This window comes from Chelonoidis abingdonii, chromosome 1, assembly GCF_003597395.2.
Source record: "Chelonoidis abingdonii isolate Lonesome George chromosome 1, CheloAbing_2.0, whole genome shotgun sequence".
NCBI classification, from domain to species: domain Eukaryota; kingdom Metazoa; phylum Chordata; order Testudines; family Testudinidae; genus Chelonoidis; species Chelonoidis abingdonii.
The window spans coordinates 33,663,913-33,685,022 of NC_133769.1; the positions used below are offsets into that span (position 1 = coordinate 33,663,913).

Genomic DNA, 21,110 nt, shown 5'->3' on the forward strand with positions numbered 1-21,110 from the left:
GTTAGTGTTTCTTTAATGGTCAGATGCCTGAATGGGTATAGATGCAAGAGTGAAAATTAGTGAGGGACAGCTATCTGAAATGAGGCTTGCTGAGGGATGTGAAGGTTAATATTGCTGGCAGATACTCAGTTTATAAAAATAAAAATAAGCTTCTTTAACTTATAAGAAAGACAGATGCCATATTGTGATCCCCTGAGATGGATGGGTAACAGTAAAAGTAGGCCCAAGAGAAATAAAAGAATAGTCATTCAGTCATTTTATAATAAATGATTGTGACAATTCTTGATGTTGGGCTTTAGAGATGTAGAAAGGAGAAAAATGTCCAGTTCAGAGTCAGCAAAAGCATATACGTGGAGTGTTTTTTCTTAAGTTCCACAATGATCCTGGGATTAGAAACTAATTCATTTAGAGAGAGCTTGACTTTCAGCAATAGCTAGTATTAAACACTGAGAAGGAAGGGGAAAGGAAAGACAAAATTAATGATTGTTTATATTGGTTAGCTGTTGGCATGACCTGTTGGTTATTTACGTTCATTTTGTTTTTGTTAGGCCTTTCCATTGAAGGGGAACAACAAGTGGATTTGTGTAATGGCAGTTAAATTTTCCCAGTCTTCCCCCACTTCTAAATCTCAGAATCTTACCGGCATCCAGGGAGGCCTAGCAAATGTAACTGTCCTACATGCACTCAAATAATGCTTCCCCATGTGCAACAGAACATCATGAGGTGCCAGCAATGAATGGGAACAGGATTTGTCACATATTATTCCATGGCTAGAGCTCTAGATAGGGTCACTGATGTCTTTCTCTAGAAGAACATTGATCCATGTACCTTTGTTGTTGTAGTTTTACTTGCTGGGCTGATTAGAATTTATCTTTTGCCTACTCTTATGGTTCCCAGAAGCTTCTGCTGCTCCTATTAGATGAGGTATGAAAGTAATTAGGATTTCCGAAGAGGGGGACTTGGTACATCTTTCACAACTTATTTTATTAAACGTAAAACTTGCTGTGAATGGAGAACTGGAAGTCTCAAGAGAGTGGTAATAAGAATGCAATGCTTTTAACCTCCAAAATTACTGATACATATCTCGCCCAGATTGCTAATGAGTAGAATTTACCATCTTTTATAATGAGTCTATGTGAAATGAAGTTTTCTTAATAAAGATGTTTGTTTTATTTGTTGGAAAATGGTGATTTGTTTACACTGAAACTCTTCACAAGAACGTACCAGTTTCAGCAAAATGTTTGTTGGGAAAGTTTTCTCAGTCTAGAATGGAATTTTGTGTGTGCACGCATATACTCCAGTTCTAGTTTTCAATTCACTTTGTGGTATTCATCTGTCCAGAGTATAAAAACATAGGTAATACTATCACAATTGGTACTAGACAATTGTTATAGTAAATTGAGTGAATTCACAAAATTCAGAGTTATGGTTTGATTAGTTACATATCCACTTCATATGTATATCAAAGCATTGAAGTTAGCCTCACTATGTCATTTTATAGTGATTGCTGGCACTCATCACCACCGAATGAGAATAATAATTAATTTTTTTTGGCTGTATAAATGTTGCTGGATCTTAACAAACAAAAGATAGGATTCCTTCCCTGAAGAGACAATTTTAATTAAAATACCTGGTTCTATGTAGCTAGATATATGTACTTTTCCTGTGCAATAACAAACACTTGAATATGGTCCGTATCAGAATTAGGAACACTTAATTGTATTTCACTGGACAGAAGCCAAAGCTGTACTGGGAAACAACAAATAAGAATTCTAATCAATTGCAAACAAGAAAGAGTTAGCTTTGTAGCGTTTAACTGCACCACAAATTTGTTTATAATCTGTGTTCAGTAGCAATTAAAGCAGATTGATTGATTGATAAAGTTTAATAGTTGAGAGTAGAAATGCTGTTCTTGACAGCAAGAGCCGTTCTCCTCAATTTGTAGATGCATGTTGTAATTCTAATAACTGTATTAAGGTTTTGGTAGTTATATAGTGAGTTGCGTAATTAAGTTAAGCTAATGGAATACACAGTCTGTTGTTACATGGTATGTTATTCCTTATGAGAAATTCAAATTATGGTTTCTTGATTCATTATTACAAAGGTGGCTTGTTAATTTGACTTCCACTTAGCCAAAGATGCTTTAATTAATTACATATAGGTAATAGAATATATGTAGTTGGTATACTTGAGTGAAATTACTATAACAATAGGAATATGGGGAATAGTATCTTAAGAAGAATATATGTTTAGTTTTTTTTAAAAGTTTGCATACTATAACCATAACATTTTAAATTCTTTGCATGACTCAGTCCTATTTATGTAGCATTACTTGCATTTTTATGTTGTATTTAGAAGAAATTTTTTGTTTTTTTGTTTCAAGGTAAGGTGTACCTTTTGACCCTCTCTGTCTCCCTGAACTACCTGATCCTGTACTTCTCTCAGGGTGATATCCTTCAAATCACCCCACTTTTAGACTAGGCCTTAGCTTACAGCACTCTATTTCATCAGCTGAGTCTTCAGCAGGTCGAGCTGGGTTTTGGTTGCAGCGATAGCCTTCTCTTGGCCTGTGATTAGTATAAATATGCCATGAGACTGAACAGCCTTTTGAAAACAGAGTATTTATTTATCCATAGGGACCATAACCATCAGTGGGAGAAAGAGCTAAAACAACTAAAGGCCTTCCGTTCCCTTTCCTTGCACCTTTTGGTAGGCCCTACTTGTCGTAAGCACCCACAGCACTGGAGCTGGGAAGGACAGTCTACGCTCCTTGCTGCCTCTGTCTGAGTCTGACTGTTAGTCACTGTCTCCACCCCTGAGTTGTCAGGCAGCCTTTTTAACCATTTCAGAGTTCCTTTATCTGTCATTGGACATCTACATCTTGTCCGTAAGAGGTAGACTTCCAATAGTGGATTCACTATATTATACAGTAAGCATCAGAAATCAAGTTAGTCACAATCTGGCTTCCTGGAGAACTTCCCTGAACTAAGTTAACTGACTGTACCCATGTGGCAGACACATGGGTAATTATATAAACAGAGGTACACACAATATTCATTTAAAAATACATATATCTTCACTTTTCTTAGTTTTTATATGCACGTTTCAAAATTAGTACCGTTTTATATAGTGAATCATAAGATTTGGGGGGATTTGTTTTATACTAATGGATAAATATGATTTTTTAAAAAAGACCTACTACACTGCATGTTTTTCGTACAGTAGAAAGAGTATGTATCATTTATTTAGTTCATTTAGTAGAACCAAAGAAGCTGGAGTCCATGTCTCTGTTCATACAAAAAAATAAGAGTACTTGTGGCCTTAGCTTACAGCACTCCATTTCATCAGCTTTTGTGGGCTACAGCTCACTTCATTGGATGAATGGAGTGGAAAATACAGAAGGAATACCCACCCACACACACACCATGAAACAATGGGTGTTACCATACACATTATAAGCAGACTGATCAGTTAAGGTGAGCTGTTGACAGCAGGAGAGAAAAGTAACTGTTTGTAGTGGTAATGAAAATGGCCCATTTCCAGCATTTGACAAGGAGATATAAGGAACTGTGTGTGTGTGGGGGGTGGGGGGGATAAGCATGGGGAAATAGTTTTGCTTTGTGTAATGGCCCCTCCACTTTCAGTCTTTATTCAAACCTAATTTAATGGTGTCCAATTTGCAAATTAATTCCAATTCAGCAGTCTCTTGTTGGAGTCTGTTTTTGAAGTTTTTTTTGTTGTAATATTGCAACTTTTAGGTCTGTAATCAAGTGGCCAGGGAGGCTGAAGTGTTCGCCAACTGGTTTTTGAATGTTATAATTCTTGACGTCTGATTTGTGTCCATTTTATTCTTTTACATAGAGACTGTCCAGTTTGGCCAATGTACATGGCACAGGGGCATTGCTGGCACATGATGGCGTATATTTCATCGGTAGATGTGCAGGTGAACGAGACTCTGATAGTGTGGCTGATGTGATTAGGTCCTATGATGGTATCTCCTGAATAGATATGTGGACAGAGTTGGCAACAGGCTTTGTTGCAAGGGTAGGTTCCTGGGTTGGTGTTTCTGTTGTATGGTGTGTGGTTGCTGGTGAGTATTTGCTTCAGGTTTGGGGGCTGTCTGTAAGCAAGGACTGGCATGTCTCCCAAGATCTGTGAGAGTGATGGATCGTCTTTCAGGATAGGTTGTAGATCATTGATGATGCGCTGGAGAGGTTTTAGTTGGGGGCTGTAGGTGATGGCTATTGGCGTTCTGTTACTTTCTTTGTTGGGCCTGTCCTGTAGTAGGTGACTTCTGGGTACTCTTCTGGCTCTGTCAGTCTGTTTTTTTCACTTCATCAGGTAGATATTCTGGTTGTAAGAATGCTTGACAGAGATCTTGTAGGTATTTGTCTCTGTCTGAGGGTTGGAGCAAATGCAATTGTATCGTAGAGCTTGGCTGTAGACAATGGGTCGAGTGGTGTGATCTGGATGAAAGCTGGAGGCATGTAGGTAAGTATAGAGGTCAATGGGTTTCCGGTATAGGATGATGTTTATGTGGCCATCATCTATTAGTACTGTAGTGTCCAGGAAGTAGATCTCTTGTGTGGATTGGTCGAGGCTGAGGCTGATGGTGGGGTGGAAATTGTTGAAATCATGATGGAATTCCTCAAGGTTTCTTTTCCATGAGTCCAGATGATGAAGATGTCATCGATGTAGCTCAAGTAGAGTAGAGGTGTTAGGGGACGAGAGCTGAGGAAGTGTTGTTCTAAGTCGGCCATAAAAATGTTGGCATACTGTAGGGCCATGCGGGTACCCATAACAGTGCCGCTGCTTTGAAGGTACACATTGTCCCCAAATGTGCAATAGTTATGGATAAGGACAAAGTTACAAAGTTCAGCCACTAGGTTTGCCATGACATTATCGGGGATACTGTTCCTGATGGCTTGTAGTCCATCTTTGTGTGGAATGTTGGTGTAGAGAGCTTCTACATCCGCAGTGGCCAGGATGGTGTTTTCAGGAAGATCACTAATGGATTGTAGTTTTCTCAGGAAGTCAGTGGTGTCCCGAAGATAGCCAGGAGCGTTGCTAGCGTAGGGCCTGAGGCTGGAGTCTACATAGCCAGACAATCCTGCTGTTAGCGTGCTAATGTCTGAGATGATGGGGTGTCCAGGATTTCCAGGTTTATGGATCTTGGGTAGCAGATAGAATGCCCCTGGTCGGGGTTCTAGGGGGCTGTCTGTCCAGATTTGCTCTTGTGCTTTTTCAGGGAATTTCTTGAGTAGATGGTATAGTTTCTTTTGGTAACCCTCAGTGGGATCAGAGGGTAATGGCTTGTAGAAGGTGGTGTTGAAGAGCTGCTTAGCAGCCTCTTGTTCATATTCTGACGTATTCATGATGACAACAGCACCTTTGTCAGCCTTTTTGATTATGATGTCAGAGTTGTTTCTGAGGCTCCGGATGGCACTGTGTTCTTCACGGCTGAGGTTACGGGGCAGGTGATGCTGTTTTTCCACAATTTCAGTGCGTGCACGTCAGTGGAAGCATGGGGCATGGACTAGATGCCTTTTTGAGGTCCCCACTAGCTCTATATTTCTTATTTCTATTATCATGTTTACTTTTTAAAAGATACGCACATCCTTCCCTATATGACATAGAGTCAAAATATAGTATCTATGTTGTTATGACTAGTAGATATATGTAGTAGATGTGCAAAGCATAGTGACATAAAATATTCCCCATGACTTCTTTTTCTGTCATCTCCTTTCCAGTGTCAATCCTGGATTTTTTTCCTGCACTTCTGGAGTGGTGCCTTCATTCTTCTAAAGTCGTTATCTCTGTGTATTGTAACTTCTGGTGGAAAATAATTGACTGGCTTCTTGTTGTTGCGCAAGTGCCAGTGTAATTTCATCAGTCGTTTGGCACAGACTGCTGAACAGTGATCCAGCTTTCACCTTTTCTTCTTGGGAGATGAAACGCATTACCACCTCTGTCAGCTGATATATAAAATCCACATTCTCTAGCTAAATACTTACTGTCTTCAGCTCCTAAGGACATGTAATAGCATTGTGCAGTATATATTCTATAATGGGCGTTAGATATATTGCTGCAACTAATATTTTATTATTTAATTTCTTGTTTGTTTTTAGTCCAGTTGTGTTTCTTTTCTTTCTGCAGAAACATACTGGTATCTCTTTTGTTAAAAAGATGCTTCAAGTTGTTTACATGTGCCAATTATAACTCTTCCTAAAATTTACATTTTTTGGTACCACATAGGTACTTTAAAACTTCCACAAGTTCTGCAATGGTTAGTGGCTCAGCAAGGTGACATGATAACAAACAACCCAAAGTGCTCAGTTAGTTGTATATTCCTTTTGCCTTTGTTTTTAAAATGTCGGTGATCTTCTGGGAGAAGAGAGATGTTTTTCCAAATGTGAGGTCTAAGGCTGTGCTTAAGATAAGGTCTGTTGTATGTGTGGGGCTGGCTGGGTGAGTGATTGGGCCAAGTATGACCTGTGAGCAACCTGTGGCTGTGATATCAACTAAAATCTTGCTATTGCTAGCTCGGTGACAGTATCATTGCCTACATGGGTAATGAAGGAGGGAAAAGAATCTTGAGATTTCTGTTACTGAGTTTGGTAGCTGTTCTCTTCTGGGTAGATAACCAGATAAGTCTGCCATATAAGATTTGACCTCTTTATCAGAGTATTCCTCTTTGTTTCCATTCCTAATTTGACATAATAAGGTGGACTCACTTTAATGTCTGTATTTTTGGGAAGTGCATCTTTTTACACTGGAAGTTGGGTAAAAAGGTTATGGTCACTGTACCTTCCTTGTCTGACATAGGATTTTGATATATTAGGACACAAACATAGGTTAGCTGTGACCTTACGGCATCATCTAACCAAATCTTGGTGATAGATTCCTCCTTTGAGATCACGTTGGCGTTATTAACAAATGTCTTTGCATTCTGATTGTGTCTGTGCTAATTCAATTATTTTGGTTTTGCTCTTCAGAAGTGTGTGAGATACCACATTTCCAAGATGCTGAGTTTGTTTCATTTCCTTAAAGTGCCTTCCTTGTGCCATTCATGGCTGGGATTTGGATAGGTTTCTATTGTGTGTTCCAGAGGTTTGCTTTTCTTTACTGCCAGATTCTCAGGCTGTAGTATCACTTTTTTGGCCTGATATCAAGGCAGAGTAATGATGACTAAGTGGGTAATGTCCTGATTCTGTGCCACCCTCCTTTTCTTATATCCCATGCAGACTATCTAGGATGATTTTTCTCTTGTTCCTGGTTTTCCGTCAGGCTTGTTAGTTTGGTTTTTAAAAAGTGACCTCTTACAGATTACTGATTTTTATTACAGCTAAAAGTTACATATGATCAGTCACTTTATCACAAAGGAAATAGATTATTGATTCTGACTATTATGACTATGGTGATGACATTGCCCATGCTGAATGGAATAGACGCAATTTTCTAAAGAAGTAATGTAAATAGCCTTACTTTTCAGCCTAAGAAATAATGATTTAAAAATTAATCTGATTTATATGGAACTACTTACTATAAACAGTTATTCTAACATCCACATTAGTTTGTGAAATTACCTCTGAACCGGAGGACAAGGCAAGTGGCTTTTTGCAAAGTCACTGCAAGTGTAATTACTTTGAGTGGCCTAGAGAAGACACTTCTTATACTTACGAAAACTAGAGTATGACCTTTCAAGTGCTCTCAATTTCTCCCAGCCGGAGGGAGTATAAACACTGTGTCTAGTTTTGAACTCTAGTCATTGTATAACAACAATCACAGCATTGGGAGATCTCCTTAAGTAATTTAAGAAGCATATCCGATATGATTGCCCATGTATCAGGAACATTTGCATTTAATCTTTTTCAGAACAGCACTTTATATAATGTCAAGAATGTATTTGCATGACAAGCAGTTCAGAAATCATCCCTTTTGCCAATTTATTAATTGTTCTAGTTAGCTAGAAGGGAATGTATTGGTTTGTCTTTATTTTATGAGACAATAATCACATTTGAAAAATAGATAATCTCTCAACTCATATATTGCAAGCTAAACAGAAGGGTAATCTCCCCTCAATGTTTTTGAGAAATGCTAATAAGCTGCATGTGGGGAAACATACTTAAAAAATGGGAAATTGAGGTACAGAGACATAAATACTCACATGCCCAATTTGAGATGCCTGTTACGAACTGTGTGATTCCTTGTTGTCTTTGAATTAAAACCTTTTTAAACTAATGTGTGAATGAGTTCCCCATTTAAGTCAGTTATAAGGGGCCACACCTAAAACGCAGCCTAACAGTCTGCCCAGATACTAGCGGCAGAAGGAGGGAATGGAGAGAACATGCAGAGGCTGAGAACAGATTGAGTGAGAGAGAGCAGCTGAAAGTATGGGGATCAGGGTGCAGGCTGGAAAAGACTGCTCTTGGTGCTGTGAGCAAAAGAAGCCGTTCCTGCAAATGGATTCCCTCTGCGTTCAGAGACACAGAACTTTGTATGTTCTTTGTAATTAAACAAAACTGCAGCAAACAAATACTTGACCATCACCTGCTTTTACTCTCAAATGGAACACCCATGGGGCCCCAAACTTTGAATTACCTATGGCAGAGGTGGGCAAACCACGGCCTGTAGGCCCGCTCCAGCTCCTCAGGGCTTTGGATCCAGCCCGCGGGATTGCCTCCCATGGTGCTGTGCGCCCCGCGCTGCTCTCAAAAACGGCCAGCATAATGTCCCTGTGGCCCTCGGGTGGGGGGACATAGGGCTCTGTGTGTTGCCCTTGCCTCCAGGCACCACCCCCGCAGCTCCCATTGTATGGGAACAGAGAACTGCGGCCAATGGGAGCTTCGGGGGAGGTACCTGGATGTGCGGCAAGGGCAGAGCTTGCAGAGCCCTCCACCCCCCATCCCCTAGGGGTCTCAGTGCTTCCTGGAGCGACACAGGGCCAGGGCAGGCATTCAGGGAACCTACCCTGGCCCCGGTGTCACCCTGGAGCCTCTTTAGGTAAGCAGCACCGGGCAAGAGCCTGAACCCTGCCTGCACCCTGCCCCCCAACTCCCTGCCCTAAGCCCCCTGCCTGCAGTCCGCACCCCTCCTGCGCCCCAACCCCCTGCCCTGAGCCCCGTCATACATTCCGCACCGTTCCTCTGCCCCAATCCCTTGCCTTGAGCCCCTTCCTGCACATCACACTCCCTCCCACACCCCAACCCCCTGTCCCGATCCTGCATACAATTTTCCCACCCAGATGTGGCCCTCGGCCCAAAAAGTTTCCCCACCCCTGACCTATGGTGTCACATTCTGGGATGCAGTCCAGACCAGTGAATGATTGTATTACCGCCTACCCTGTAACTTTTGGTGCCTCTCAGTGCTTTGCTGTTGTAGCTCCCAACCTGGGCTGCTCAGAAATAGCCAGACAGCATGTATGTCACACCATGAGTGTCTGTGTGTAGCTACAGCCCTGGCTCACTAACTCTGATGCTACCAGCCTGTCAGCAACCCATACTCTGGGTTTCAGCAGCTTTGGCTACTACCTGCAGGGTGACCCCAGCACACTCCTAGTCACAAATTTTCTCTAAAAAGTGTATTCTGCACTGTCCCATCCTCTCCTGAGACAAGGTAGGTGAGGGAATATCTTTTACCGGACTCTGCTGGTGAGAGACACGAGCTTTCAAGCTAGACAGAGCTCTTCTTCAGGCCTGGGAAAGGTAACCAGAATGTCACAGATAAATACAAGATCAAACAGATAGATAGTTTAGTATAAGTAGTTAGCACATATTCCAAGGGAGCTGTCCCATCAGTTTAATTAGTCCATTCCCAGCAAGCAACAGCTGCAGCTCTCTCAATGGAAGAAGCTATCCCGTCAACAAAGCGCTGTCCACACCGGTGCTTAGATTGGTGTAATTTATCTTGCTTAGGAAGAAGAGGGGATTACACCTCTGAATCACACAAGTTATATCAACATAAATGATCGTATAGACATAACCTAAGTTACAGAATACTCTTGACTTTCTTCAGAGAGATGCCCAGAGGAGCTTGTTTACTACAGAATGTTGGCCTGATCCTGCGAACATTACACTACATAAATAATCCGTGTGTGTGTGTAGTCCCACTGTTTTAATTGCAGCTATCCATTAAAAGCTATAGAATTGGACCGAAAGTCTCAGTACCTTTTTTTTTTTTTTTTTTTTTTTTTTTTATGGTATGTGTTTTTAAAGATACGCTCTGAGTTTTGGATAACTGACTTCATGTTGCATTAACAGAGACATATTGAGATTCTTATCAAATTAAGTTGCACACATTGTACATAAATATAAAATTTTGAATACTGTTTAGTCTGCTGAATATATGTAGGCAGCTTAATATTATTATAAGAACCATGACTTATTCACCTCTTGACAGTTTTCTTTTTGCTTTTAAGACCAGTGGTCTTGCAACAGTATCCATTCAGGTAGTCCCCTGCTCCGGCCTGGAGCTCCATTAAGCTCAGTGGGGTCCCAGGTTCGTCTGCATGGGTGTTTGCAGGATCAAAGCTAAAATTGTAACTGTAAAGTGATCCTTACATTTCCTTAGTTTATTTAAGAGCTAAGGCCCTATGAAATGTTAGTTCTTTTAATGGAAAAAGCTAATTCTGTGTAATTTGGCGATTGCTGAGTGGTTTTTGATTAAACTTTTCAAAAAGTTTACTTTTGAATGGGGCCAAGCATAGGAACTTTCACTAAAAAGGTGAATTATTTGGAAAGTTAGTGTATTTTTTAAAAATGCTGAAAGTAGATTTTTACAACCAAGTAAATGCCATGATTGAACTATAGTACTGATATCTAGCAGGATGTTTAAGATAATTTCATTTCTGTATTTATCTCAGCCAAGCACAGCATACGGATAATCTACAGTTGCTGACCCATAACTTTGCTGTCATTTCTCAAATTATGCAATTTTGAACTGTGGCAGAAAGAGTGTAATTTGCATAAAGACACGTTATTTCTCTACCATACAGTATGTAAATATCTATACTATGATTGGGTGATAGCTGTTAGCCAGTCAGTCCACATATTTGTTTAATCTCACCATGATTATTTCTCAGTACCTATACAATGTTTATGCAACTCTTTCCTCTCTGATTGGCTTCTGCTCTCAAAAATTCCCATTAAAATTCATAACAAGCAACTTTCCTCCTCCTCTGTATTGTCATCCCATCAAACTCTAGATATGGAATATATTTAATTTTAAAAGTATTGCCCTTTGTAGCATGGGAAAGAGGTAGTAAATCTTCTTCCAGGGGTCAGAAGGAACACGATATGATGATGTGAAAGCTGGGATTAGGTAGGGTGAGTTGATATGGAGGAGATAAGGGCAAAGGCTTCTCGGGTTTTTTTGTTGTTGTTGTAGGCATTTGGACACAGTTGTGAGATTAGTTGCCTATCAGAGTACAGAGGAGGGAATATGTTTCATTATAACTACTCCTGGAAAGTGCTGCCAGTTAAATCTATAACAACAGTACCCCACATAAGAATCCCTCAAGCTTTCAGTCTCTACAATTTTTTTTTAAACTAAGGATATTGTTATCTTATAAATAGGAAGCAACCTCAAGTTATTTAGATAAAGAGAACCATGCTTCATGTTGTTTATTTTCCAGTTTTCAACTGACCAAGTTAATGGACCAAATTCTCTGTGGACTGGAATATGTTTAGAAACCAAAAGAAGAAAAATATAGTGCAGAATTGGTAATGTTACTAAAAAGTTTAAAAAGTGTTTGGACAAAACTACATATTTGGCAGTTTAACACTGGAAATGATTTCTCATTAATTATTAGCATATAAAAAAGGCCAAAAGTTGTAGGGTGTAGGTAGGGGATGCAAGTAACTGTACTTGGTTCTTTAAGGGCTTGTCTACATTTACATCACAGCAGTGGCACAGCTGCACTAGTGTAGCGCTTAGGGAAGAAGCTACCTTTGCTGATGGGAGAGATTCTCCTGTTGGCTGAGGTACTCCTGCCTCTCGAGGGGGTGTAGCTATGTCAAGAAGAGAAGCCCTCCCTTCGAGATAGCACTCTCTATATTGGGAATTAGGTTGATATGAGAGCGTTGCTTGGGGGAATGGATTTTCCATACCCTTGAGTGATGTTGCTATATCAATATAAGTTAATAGTGTAGACCAGTGCTAAAAGACCTACTATCAGTTGTTGGCATTGAGTGAGCAGCACTGGGAGAACCCGAGATCAATCCTGTGATACTTCAGTAACTTTTCAGTACTTAACAAGGCCCCTCCAACACTAAAGCCCTTCTTGTAGACTGCTCAGTGCACAATTTTGCTTATCTTGGAGTTTTCATGATATAATGGGAATTTATCTCCCCTGTCCACGGAGCAATTAAGAATCTAGGTCTTGTCCTCCACATCCAGTTCTGGTTGTGCATATTCACAAACTTTTGACAATAGTAGTGGCCTATTTTTTTTTTTTTTTAAATGCCCCTCTCACGCTGCAGGTGCTAGCTAATGCCTTATTCTTACTTCCAAGGTAGATCTGCTTACAGTCTCTACTGAAAACTGAGGGATTCCTCTTCCAGCAATCAAGAAGTACTTTTAAAAGGCAGAGAGTGAGGAAACTAATATGAATTTCATTATAACAGTTAAACAGACCCACCAAAAAGGATGAGTGGCCTTAATCTCAATCTGACACTCATTCTTAATTCTGAGAAATTTGAATACAATCACATCTATTTAACCCATTTATTTGATAGGATCATCAGGAAAATGTACGTATAACAAGCTATAATTAATTTCCTTTCGTTTTGTCATGTTGCTGCTGCCTGTGGAGTGTGCATTTAGAGTTTTCCTTAATGAGTTACTGACTTTCACCCAGAGGACAGTTTCACAAGCATAGGGTAATACACTGGGAGGGAGTAAACAGCAGCTAATAGCGATACGTGCAGTAACATACACACTCAGATCAGCATGTCACTTAACTCCATGTCACAGCAGGTTTTCTTCAGGCATTTATTTTGCTGTCTTCTACACTTACATAGATAACATGATGAAAATCTCCACAGGAAACTGAAGAAAATGAGAAACATTGCTGTGAGACATTATAATTGGGAATTTTTATATAGTGATTTTTCCCCCACATACTGATACAAATGCACACTTGCCTGTTGCTTTTTATCATCCACACATTATTTAATCCTTATATTATTATTATGAATTCAACTCATTGCATAAAAATTTAAATCAATCCTCCTATAAATACTATTTGAAAGTTGTCTTTGTTTTCTGATGGGAAACTTAGAAAAGGTTTAAAATGAAATAGTACTTTATTACTTCAAAAGAATATCAGTCAAATAGTAATCCTTCTGTTTCTCTCCTAGCTTATTTTGCTTTTTTAGAACTCTTCCCTTTTCTGTTTTTCAGTTTCTTGATATCTATGATGTCATGAACGTTTCCTCCAGCATTGTGCCGAGTGTTTCAGGAAAAACTGTGCATTCAACACTCACATATCTAATGTAAAGAACAAGCAGAGAAAACAAAGGGTTTTTTACATGTTTGGAAGCGTGGTGTGCCACCTTAATCCACTAGACAGATGCAAAAATTACACACGCTCACTTTTTCTTTTGCTCACTTTGAAGTATTTGTCTGTCTGAGGCACTTCTGGAATGATTAAAACATGTCTTTATCATGGATAAAGGGTGGATATAGGAATATTTGTGATAGTTATTAATTATTTGTATTGTAGTAGCACCTGGGCACTCCAATGTGGGCTAGGACTGCACTGCATTAGATGCTGTTCAAAACACAGAGCAAAAAGATGGTCCTGCCCCCAAAGAGTTTACAATTTAAGCGAGATTTGTTTTGCTTGTCCATATTCACACAATATTCACTATGCCTCAACAATAATTAAGGATACGGATTGCGCGACTTCAATAATTAAGGATACGGATTGCGCGACTTCTTCTGGGGCAGGGCTGGAGCAGCTGTCACCCCAGGGCTGCCTGAGCAGCAGCCCCAGGCTGAAGCAGTGGCTGGGGTCAGGTCAGACCTGGTGGGGCTGGAGTAGCTGAAAGGCCCCAGGAGTGCCTGGCCTCTCCAGGGTATTTTTAGTAAAAGTCAGGGACAATCCCTGCTGCAAAGTGCTATATGCATCTCGATTCCCTCTCTCCAGATTGTTCGATTTCCAAAGGCATCCATAAGATGAAGAAAGGGCAATAATGGCTGCCTCCCCACCATCAGGCAGCCATTTCTGTGAAATGGCTTTTCCTCTACTTGAACAGGTGAAGTTACCATCACACATGAGTTTCTGCAACAAGGTCCAGGCTGATACCCAGACACACACTTGCTGAATGTAGATTTGATGATAAAAGGCTTATTCCAGGCAGAGAGAGGCTCTCCTGAAGAGAGAATTCTATTTTGAAATTTTACTTCATGGATAGAACTCCAATTTGAATACTGCTATGCAGGCAGAGGCAGAAATTCCAGGCATCCTGTTGTTATCCTCAAGCTCCTTCAGGTTGGCTTCTTAAACACCTAATAAGCGGGCTGTAGTATCTGTCTGTCTGTCTCTCTCCCCACCCCCTCCTTCCATTCTGTTCTAGCTGTTCCACTTTTATAAATAATCAAATATTCATTGGGCCAGAGAGACACTGACTCTATAGCCTAGTGAACAGGGAATTCATCTGGGCTGTAGGAGACTCGTCATTTAGAACAGGGACTTGAAATGGGGTATATTACATCCAAGGTAGCTAACCTCTGACCTGCAGAGTCTCTCGCTCTCACTGCAGTTTTTACCGGAAATTCCATCATGGATCTAAGAAACCTTTCCTATCAACGTTTTTTTGTCAAAAAGGATAATTTTCTACTAAAAGTTTGTTTTGATGACTCTGAATTTTCCAGCAAAGTTTTGGAGGAAAAATTCCCAACCAGCTCTAGCTCACATAGCCTGGCAGACAGTGGGACAACCGGAGATATTCACCCTCCTGTGATGTGGCAGGTAGCTAGCAGGGGAACTGTTGCTCAGCTGTAGCAGGAAAGGGAAGGAACAGCAACTACTTAGAGCACTACCAGCTGTTTCTTAGGCTGCAGGGAAGTGGTGGGCAGCTGTTGGGGAGGTAGTGGTATTCTGTTCAAACTCTCCAGTTTAAAAATTACAGGAAATAGCCTACGGAGCACAATTTTCATCTTAAGACAAGTATCAGAGGGATAGCCGTGTTAGTCTGTATCTGTAAAAAGCAACAAAGAGTCCTGTAGAGAGCCTCCACATCCATGGTGGCTAGCATGGTGTTTTCTGGGAGATCACCAATGCGTTGTAGTTTTCTCAGGAAATCAGTGGTATCACGGAGATAGCTGGGAGTGCTGATGGCATAGGGTCTGAGTAGAGAGTCCACATATCTGGATAGTCCTTCAGTGAGAGTGCCAATTCCAGAGATGATGAGGCGTCCAGGATTTCCAGGTTTGTGGATCTTGGATAGCAGATAGAATAACCCGGTCGGGGCTCTAAGGGTGTGTTGATTTGTTCGTGAGTTAGTGTAGGGAGTGTCTTGAGTGCAGTTTCTTAGTATATTCCTTAGTGGGATCTGAGGAAAGTGGCCTGTAGAATTTGGTATTGGAGAGTTGTCTGGCAGCCTCCTTCTGGTAGTCAGACCTGTTCATGATGACAACAGCACCTCTTTTATCAGCTTCTTTGATTATAATGTCTGGGTTGTTTCTGAGGCTCTGGATCACATTGCATTCTGCACGACAGAGGTTAAGGAAGCAGTGTTGTTTTTCCACAATTTCTGCCTGTGCACATCAGTGGAAGCATTCTACGTATCGGTCCTGAGGATCAAAATGACAGTCGTCATGAAGGAGGCTGCCAGACAACTCTCCAATACCGAATTCTACAGGCCACTTTCCTCAGGTTCTCTACACAAACATCTCACACACAGATGGAATACAAGCTGTCAGGAACAGTATCCTTGATGACACAGAACAACTGGTTGAGCTCTGTGACTTTATCCTCACGCACAATTGTTGCAAATTTGGTGAAAATATATACCTCCAGACCAGTGGCACTGACTTAGGCACCCGCATGGCCCCACAATATGCCAACATTTTTATGGCTGACCTGGAACAATGCTTCCTCAGCTCTCATCCGCTTACGCCCCTTCTGTACCTTTGCTACATTGACAACATCTTCATCGTCTGGACCCATGGGAAGGAGACTCTGGAAGAATTCCACGATGATTTCAACAGCTTGCACCCCACCATCAACCTCAGCCTGGACCAATCTATACGGGAGGTCCATTTCCTAGACACCACAGTACAAATAAGTGATGGTCACGTTGATACCACCCTATACCGAAAACCTTCATGCCTCCAGCTTCCACCCCGGACACACCACACGATCCATCGTCTACAGCCAAGCACTGAGGTACAACCACATTTGCTCCAACCCCTCAGACAGAGACCAACACCTAAAAGATTTTCACCAAGCATTCTCAAAACTACAATACCCGCATGAGGAAGTAAGGAAACAAATCAACAAAGCCAGATGTGCATCCAGAAGCCTCCAGCTACAAGACAAGCCCAAGAAAAAAGCCAACAGAACTCCACTGGCCATCACCTACAGTCCTCAGCTAAAACCTCTCCAACGCATCATCAGTGACCTACAACCCATCCTGGACAATGATCCCTTTCATTCACAGATCTTGGGAGGCAGGCCAGTCCTAGGCCACAGACAACCCACCAACCTTAAGCATATTCTCTCCAGCAACCACATACTGCACCATAACAACTCTTATTCAGGAACCAATCCATGCAACAAACCTCGATACCAACTCTGCCCACATATTTACACCAGCGACACCATCACAGGACCTAACCAGATCAGCCACAACATCACCGATTCATTCACCTGCATGTCCACCATTATAATATATGCCATCATGTGCCAGCAATGCCCCTCTGCTATGTACGTCGGCCAAACTGGACAGTCCCTACATAAAAGAATGAATGGACATAAGTCAGATATTAGGAATGGCAATATACAAAAACCTATAGGAGAACACTTAAATCTCCCTGGCTACACAATAGCAGATGTAAAAGTAGCCAGCCTGCAGCAAAAAAAAAAAACGTCAGGACCAAACTCCAAAGAGAAACTGCTAAGCTTCAGTTCATTGGCAAATTTGACACCATCAGCTCAGGGTAAAACAAAGACTGTCAATGGCTAGTGAACTACAAAAGCAGTTTCTCCTCCCTTGGTTTTCACAGCTCAACTGCTAGAAGAGGGCCTTGTCCTCCCTGATTGAACTAACCTCATTATCTCCAGACTGATTCTTACCTGCATGTTTATACCTGCCTCTGGAAATTTCCATTATATGCATCTGATAAAGTGGGTATTCACCCACAAAAGCTTATGCTTCAATACATCTGTTAGTCTTTAAGGTGCCACAGGGCTCTTTTTTGCATCTTAAGACAGTCGCCCCCCAGGGTCACAATTGTTACAAATAAAAGATGACTGGTTGGACATCACTGCGGTTGATTAAGGCATATCTAGGGCGTCATAGTGGTTGTAGCAACCAGCTTTAAAAATGTGCGTCAGGTGTATATTCTGAATAATTTTTGCACTGAATGCACATCTTCTTACTGTCGCTGTTTGGGATGCATTGAGCACATTATTAGAATTTTCATTTATTTGTATCTATTATTATTATTATTAGAAAATATTTATATTATAGTATTCAAAGTCCCCAACTGGGATTAGGGCCCATTGTGTTGGGCACTGTACCAATGCTGAAAAGAGACAATCCATGCCTTGAAAGAATATTTTTAATTGTTTTTTTCTTTTTGTGAAGAAAATAACTATGTAACATCTACACGTGTGTTTGTGTGCACACACACATACACAAATATCTTTGCAGAGTAATTTAAAAAAAAAGTTTATATATTTTAGAAGACTGTGGTTTTTTTTGCTCTTGGTACTCCTCTCTCAAGTGTGAAATGTCTAGAATTATGTAATTTATTGTATATGAATTCTAGTTAATTGGACATGATTCAGGATTTTCACAGTCTGCAATAAATTAAATATTCATTAACATTTAAAACCTGTAAATGACACAGTTGAGCAATAAATGATGCATTTAGTCCCTGTTAAAGAACTGGTTTTGAAGATTGTGAATACAAGCTGGCTGTCTTTGTTATCAATTATTTTTCTCAACCTTGCTTTATTTATTCTGTGCACTTCATTGACTTGTCTTTTTCCTCTTTCTTTTTCCTCAGCAGAAGAAGAAGTGGAAAATTTTGATGTTTCCAGTCTGCCTGAAGAAGTGCTGCAGAACATTGAAGCTGACAGTTACTGGTGCATGAGCAAGTTGCTTGATGGCATTCAGGTAAATTGATTTCTCCTGTTCTTAACTAGTGAAGATAACTGATTAGTGGCTTTGAACTACTTTAAGGATGTTGAGAAAAAGTACATGTAAGAAAAATAGAGGAAAACATAAATTTCCCCATAGTGGAAATCTGCCATGAGTTTGAAGGTTTTTTTAAAGTGCTGCACAATTATTTTTTTTTGTACTGAACTTCTATATGTCTCAATACATTATGATATGTGAGAATGAAATTGGAGGTTGTGATTCCAGAGACATTTTAAGCACTTGGTGTCTATTAGTAGAGCAGCATTTTGTTTCATTTGTTGTTTGAAGTCTGCACATAAAATGGTCAATGAGGGACAATGAGAAACTGGATTTTTGTAACTGACTATTTTAAACAAAATCCGCTTTCTGGCAGAGTGACCTTCAAACAGGCTGTCCTGATTTTTTTTTTTTTTTTTAAGTCATTTAAAAACCATTTTTTAGTACCCTAGTTTGTTTGTAGGGTATCTTGTGGTGTTATCTGATTTTACAGGGGAAATGATGAACTAAGTGCAGTCAAATGCACCAAATGCAGTAATTAAAATACAGGTTTTTATATATGAACTGTTGGAATAAAACTGTGTCTATAGAAGTTAGAACCATCTACATGAGGAAATAAAGCTTCAGTTAAACTTATCTGTTTTGAATAGAGGGGACCTGCACAGTCCAAAAGAGAGTGTTAGATCCAAACATAGTCAAAATATAAGATTTTTAGAGGTTTAGATTAGTCTATGCATTAACATGAACATAAAATAAAATAAGGACAGGTTTCAGAGTAGCAGCCGTATTAGTCTGTATCCTGAAAAAGAATAGCAGTACTTGTGGCACCTTAGAGACTAATGGACACCATTAAATTAGGTTTGAATAAAGACTGGGAGTGGATGGGTCATTACACAAAGTAAAACTATTTCCCCATGTTTATTCTCCCGCCCCCCCACCCCCACCCCACTGTTCCTCACAACTTCTTGTCAACTGCTGCAAATGGACAATTTTGATTACCACTACAAAAACTTTTTTTTTCTCCTGCTGGTAATAGCTCACCTTAACTGATCACTCGAGTTAGAGTGTGTATGGTAACACCCATCGTTTCATGTTCTCTGTGTGTATATGTATATCTTCCTACTGTATTTTCCATTGCATGCATCTGATGAAGTGAGCTGTACCCCACAAAAGCTTATGCTCAAATAAATTTTAGTCTCTAAGGTGCCACAATAAAATGTTAGTGTTTCTAGTTTAGTTTTCAGTTTACAAAGCAAATTACATGCATTTAATTACATGCACTACAAACTTTTGCCGATGCAAGTTATGTTGGCATAAAGCCACCGCAGTTGATATATCGCTTATGTGTGTGCATACTTGGCTCCATTGTGTCGGCACTGCAGAAGTCCTTGTTTCAGTGCACAGTGTGATGCACCATGTGTAGTTATATCAGTGTGCAACTCACCACCAATCAGCATGGTCTATTTTGGTAAGTTTTGGCAATGCGTAATGGAGCAGAAATGAGTTGTTAAGGGATGACTCAGACTTATGCGCTTTTCTTCATCCCATAATGCTATCTCTATCCCATAATTTTCATGCCTATTTTGAAAATCACATGAATTTGCACATCTCTGGAAGAAGCCTGGAGCCTGCACAGCTCTGCGCTGTCATGAGTGTTGCAAACACAAGGTGCACAATCTTCTGGTATTCGCAGAGCCAGAGAGAGCATAATGATTTTCTGGAGGACAGATTGCTGTGCATAGAAAGAACCAATTCAAGATTGCTGAAGGCTTGCATGGAGCACCTATAAATGTTGGCCCCAGAGCCAGGACCGGCGCTAGGGGTTTTAGTGCCCTAGGCGCATGGCAATTTTGCCGCCCCGCGCCCTGGTCCCGCGGCTCCGGTGGAGCTGCCGCAGTCGTTCCTGTGGAGGGTCCGCTGGTCCGCGGCTCCGGTGGAGCTACCGCAGTGGTGCCTGCAGGAGGTCCACCGGAGCCGCAGAAGCAGCCGACCGTCCGCAGGCATGACTGTGGCTGTTCCACCGGAGCTGCGGACCAGCAAACCCTCCGCAGGCACGACTGTGGCAGCTCCACCGGAGCCACCTGCCGCCCCCTCTGGCAAAATGCCGCCCACCAATAATCCTGGCGCCCTAGGCGATTGCCTAGGCCACCTAAATGGAAGCGCCGGCCCTGCCTAGAGCACATCAACAGAAAGGGCTCTTTTTCTATGGTTAATGCAAAAGCTGAAAGATCACTGGTGTTGCTTCAGCAACATCAGTGTTAACTGGTCCGGGAAGGTGGATTACACTCACATCTCTAAGAACATAAGGCTGCTCAAAAGGAACAATCAGGGACTTTATTTCCTGACCAGCAGATTGCTGTTGGCGATGTTGAAATGCCAGTAGTGATCATGGGGAATCCAGCCTACCTCATACTCCCCTGACTCATGAAGCCATACACTGGCCACCACAGCAAGGAAAAGATTCAGTTATTGGCTCAGCCGATGCAGAGTGACAGTTGAGTGTACTTTCGGTAGATTGAAGAGGCACTGACATTGTTTACTCACGAGACTGGATCTGAGAGAAAAATATCCTAATGGCAATAAGTGTATGCTGTGTCCTGCATAGTATCTGTGAAGCAAAGGGGAAAAGTTGCTGCCAGACTGGAGGTGAAGTGGCTTTCTGCTAAGTTTGAATAGCCAAATATAAGGGCTGTCCGAAGAGTTCAACACAGCTATATCGCTCAGGGAGGCTAAAGAGGA

The 21,110-nt window shown here is 41.0% G+C and overlaps 1 protein-coding gene across 5 annotated transcripts in view; it reads left to right on the forward strand.

Annotated features, from left to right (window-relative positions):
* The window catches only part of TBC1D22A (TBC1 domain family member 22A), a 707,108-nt gene that overhangs the window by 144,429 nt on the left and 541,569 nt on the right, over nucleotides 1-21,110 (forward strand). For 4 of the 5 annotated variants that reach the window (XR_012655728.1, XM_032768194.2, XM_075065004.1 and 1 more), the window contains exon 9: nucleotides 18,241-18,350. Coding sequence is in view for 4 of the 5 variants with exons in the window: in XM_032768194.2 (XP_032624085.1) it covers nucleotides 18,241-18,350 (110 nt within the window). In the remaining variant the exon portion in view is untranslated. The remainder of the gene's footprint in view (nucleotides 1-18,240; nucleotides 18,351-21,110) is intronic. The other variant, XM_032768195.2, reaches the window with a different exon arrangement.